This window comes from Elephantulus edwardii, unplaced genomic scaffold (genome assembly GCF_000299155.1).
Source record: "Elephantulus edwardii isolate Elephantulus edwardi_28Jun2011 unplaced genomic scaffold, EleEdw1.0 scaffold00093, whole genome shotgun sequence".
NCBI classification, from domain to species: Eukaryota; Metazoa; Chordata; class Mammalia; order Macroscelidea; family Macroscelididae; genus Elephantulus; species Elephantulus edwardii.
In genome coordinates, this window is record NW_006399843.1 from 2,396,698 (window position 1) to 2,400,205 (window position 3,508).

General features: G+C 41.2%; 1 protein-coding gene across 1 annotated transcript in view; it reads left to right on the forward strand.

Moving 5' to 3' along the window:
* LOC102876880 (chromosome unknown open reading frame, human C11orf52) overlaps positions 1-2,894 on the forward strand; it is a 4,953-nt gene extending 2,059 nt beyond the window's left edge. Inside the window, exons 2-3 of the mRNA XM_006890864.1 lie at positions 2,366-2,427; positions 2,643-2,894. Coding sequence (XP_006890926.1) covers positions 2,366-2,427; positions 2,643-2,894 — 314 coding nt within the window. The remainder of the gene's footprint in view (positions 1-2,365; positions 2,428-2,642) is intronic.
* Positions 2,895-3,508: the final 614 nt, after the last annotated feature.

Consider the following 3,508-nt stretch of genomic DNA (forward strand, 5'->3'; position numbering starts at 1 on the left):
TGGGTGTGTCAGAGGCAGTGCGGTTGGCGCAGGATAGAGCAGGGTTTAGGGCTGTTGTGCATAGGGTCACTACGAGTCTCAAACTACATAACAACAACATATTGAGCACTAAATTCCTGTCCAGTTTATTCTAATTAGTTTGGATCCAACTATTCAATTTATCATGAACTGGTCAACTGTTTAAGTTTTGTTGTTGTTTTTTTTTATAGTGGGTCTCACCTGAAATTGCAGAAGAATCACAGCAAAAGCTAAGAATTAATTGTAAGAATTCCGTGTTTCGATATTAAGACCGAAGGGTCCACAGTGGCAGAAGAAAGAATTCAGGGATTGAAAAATGAAATGTTCTACCTGGATTAGGGAATGGGATCTTGGAACTCCCAGTTTTTATTTGATGTAACAATAAAGAAGTTATGTGAAAAATACTTTTTTATCTTGTTCTCTATTGCATGGTTTGATTCATTTGAGAACTGATCCAAGGGACAGATACGTCTATAATTAAATAAAACGTACATGTTAATGGAAATTTAGTAGCATACTTCTGAAGACTCAGTCCCTGAGGTTTGAAAAAAACACTCAAAACTCATTGCCATCAAATCTACCATAGGTGACCTTCCAGTAAGTTTTCAGAGGTTATAAAGTACAGGGAGGAGATTGTTCATCTTCTTCCGTGGAACAAATGGTGGACTTGAACCACTTTTGGGTCAGCAACACAATTCTCTACTGACTACAGCACCAGAGCTGCAGAAGATTTAAAGGTCACATTAATTAGGGCTTCAACTTTTTTAAAAAAATCAGAATACTTATGCTCAAATGACTATGCAAACATATATTTACATATACATACACATACAAGTAAATGGTTTATTTATGTCACAAAAATAATATTACCAGGAGATATATCACAAACAGGTGATCACTATATATACAAAATGTTCTCTCTCTCCCCTCTCATTTCTGTTTACCTTCCAGACTGAGTCTATATATAAACCTTTCCTGTGCTTTTGCTGTTAAAAGTCTCCTACCATTTTTGTCCTTTTGTGACTGACTTATGTTTTATTTATTGATTCTAGAATTTTATCCATGGTGTGCAGTGTTCAAATTCTTGATCAATTTTCACTGATGCATAACACTCTATTATGCAAATGTACCAGAGTTCCTTTTAACCATTCACTCACCGATGGGCACTTGGGTTGTTTCCAACTCATTGATATTATAAAAAGCGCTGCAGTGAATATTTGTTTGAATGTGTCAGTTTCTGTTGAAGTTCTTATTTCTGTAGGATAGATATGCAGTAGCGGAACTTCGGGATCCAATGGTGTTTCTATTCCCAGCTCTCTAAGGAAATGCCAAACTGCTTTCCATAGTGATTGTGCCATTGTATATTCCCACCAGCAGTTTATGAAAGTTCCAATCTATCCGCACCCTTGCCAGCATTTGTTGTTTGATGTCCTATTAAATACTGACAGTTGGATTGACTCAGGATAGAGCAGGGTATGGAGCTATTGTGCACAGGGTCACAATAAGTCATAGCTGACTTGACAGCACATAACAACTACAACACTGATCTTGGGCACTTCTTGTGTTTGTTGTTTGTTGGTCATCTGAATGTCTTCCTTGGTGAAGGGTGTATTCGTGGCCTTTGACAATTTTGTAAGTGGGTAGTTCATCTTTTTTCTTGTTGAATTGTTGGGATTTTCTATAAATTTAAAACATTAATTCTTAGGGGTCAGACGTGTCATTTCCAAGTATTTATTTCCATTCAGTAGGTTCTCTTTTTGCTCTTTTAGAGGAGTCTTTTGATGTATGTAAGGTTTTCATTTTTATGAGGTCCCAATCATCTAGCATATCCCTTCCATATCTTCTTATCCCCAGACCATTGCCTAGAACCTGGCATGTAATGGACTCTTTACATATCTTCACTTTCTATGTTAGGGGCTGGGACATAAAAGGACGAAAGCCATCACAGTCAGATTGTGAAAGGGCCAATTGAACATCCAACTAAGGAATTTGTATGTGGGAATGGCAGGAGAGGAAAGAGGAGAGAAAGGAAGCAGAGAGACGAGTCAAAAGACAACCATAATAATATAGAGATAAAATATTAATAGCGATATTTGAAGGTGGCCCTCTTGGCAGAGACAAAGAAGAAAGAATGGTTTTTAATTGGGTTTTTTCCCTCAGAGGAATTCCTGGGAGGTGCAGACAGTTAAGCACTAAGCAATGAACCAAAAGTTTGACAATTCAGAGATGCCTTGGAAGAAAGGCCTGGTGATCTACTTTTGAAGAACTAGCCACTGAAATGCTAAGGAGGGCTGTTCTCTCTGATATACATGATCAATGGCGACTGATTGTGTTTTCCTTTTTTCAGGGAGCCATGCAAGATGGGTATTGAAGCAGCAGAAAATACAGAAGAAGCAGACTGGCACACAGGTAAAGAGAGTTCTGTGGCCTGGGATGCTCAGACCTAGGATTTCAGTGTTGAGCTTTTTAGACGTTAGGACAGACATCAGTGGGAATTACTGGCTCTACCCACTTGCTTCTACTCACTAAAACGGCAAAGTGCAGGGATATCATCTAACTGTCCCTGCAGTAGCGATGTAGGTCAAAATCAAAGATTCTTCCTTAACATTTGTCCTTTCCTACAGGGCCTTGAACCACCAGCACACACCTATGAGCGGGTATTAGAGCAGCTTGAGTCTCGAAAGAGGCATCAAAGTTGCAAGTCAGAAGAGAACAGCTTGCATTATGCAGACATCCAGGTGTGCAGCCCGGCCCAGTCTCGCTCAAGCCAGGAGGTGAAGCATCAGCAATTAGCAAATGCAACGGAATATGCAGTCCTTCGCTTCCCCGAGGCCACACGGCGGCGCTATGACAGCAAGAACGGGACCCCTGTGTGAGCCTGCGGGGCAGGAGCCGGCTACCATCATTTCATCTCGAGCCCTGAGTAGAGAATTTGCTGCGTGGACGAACTGAGTGACAATGTTTTAAAGCCCCAGAGGCTCTGGAATTGTGAGGGTCTCCAATCTTGCTGTCTTCCCTAGGCCAATGTCTTACTTGCCGTCCTCAGGCTGCTGTATTTCAATTACCTAGGGGCGATGGAGATCCACAAAATGAGGGGAATTAGGAGGCTTGAGCAGGAAGGGTTTTGATCGCTACCTTTGATCCTGCACATTACCCTATAAGCTCTTGGGCTAATCTTGTTGGCCATTATTTATTAATATTTTCTTTACACACAAACTGAACAAATGCCCGCCTGGAAAGGCCTCCTGAGTCTTTTTGCATGCAGCCTCCACGCTGGTCTAGGCTTTATATATCTGATCTGGCAAAAGGTGCCAGGGGCTGAAACGTGGAGGCCCTGACTTTCTGACCACTGGCTGTAAGAACTTCATGTCACTGGTACTGAGAGCATGATGGGCCCAGAAATTTCCTTTTGGGTGGCCTTCAGCTCTCTATAGCATGGAGCTGCTAGCATTAATAAATCGATTAATTGAATATGCCTCGTGCGTTTTTT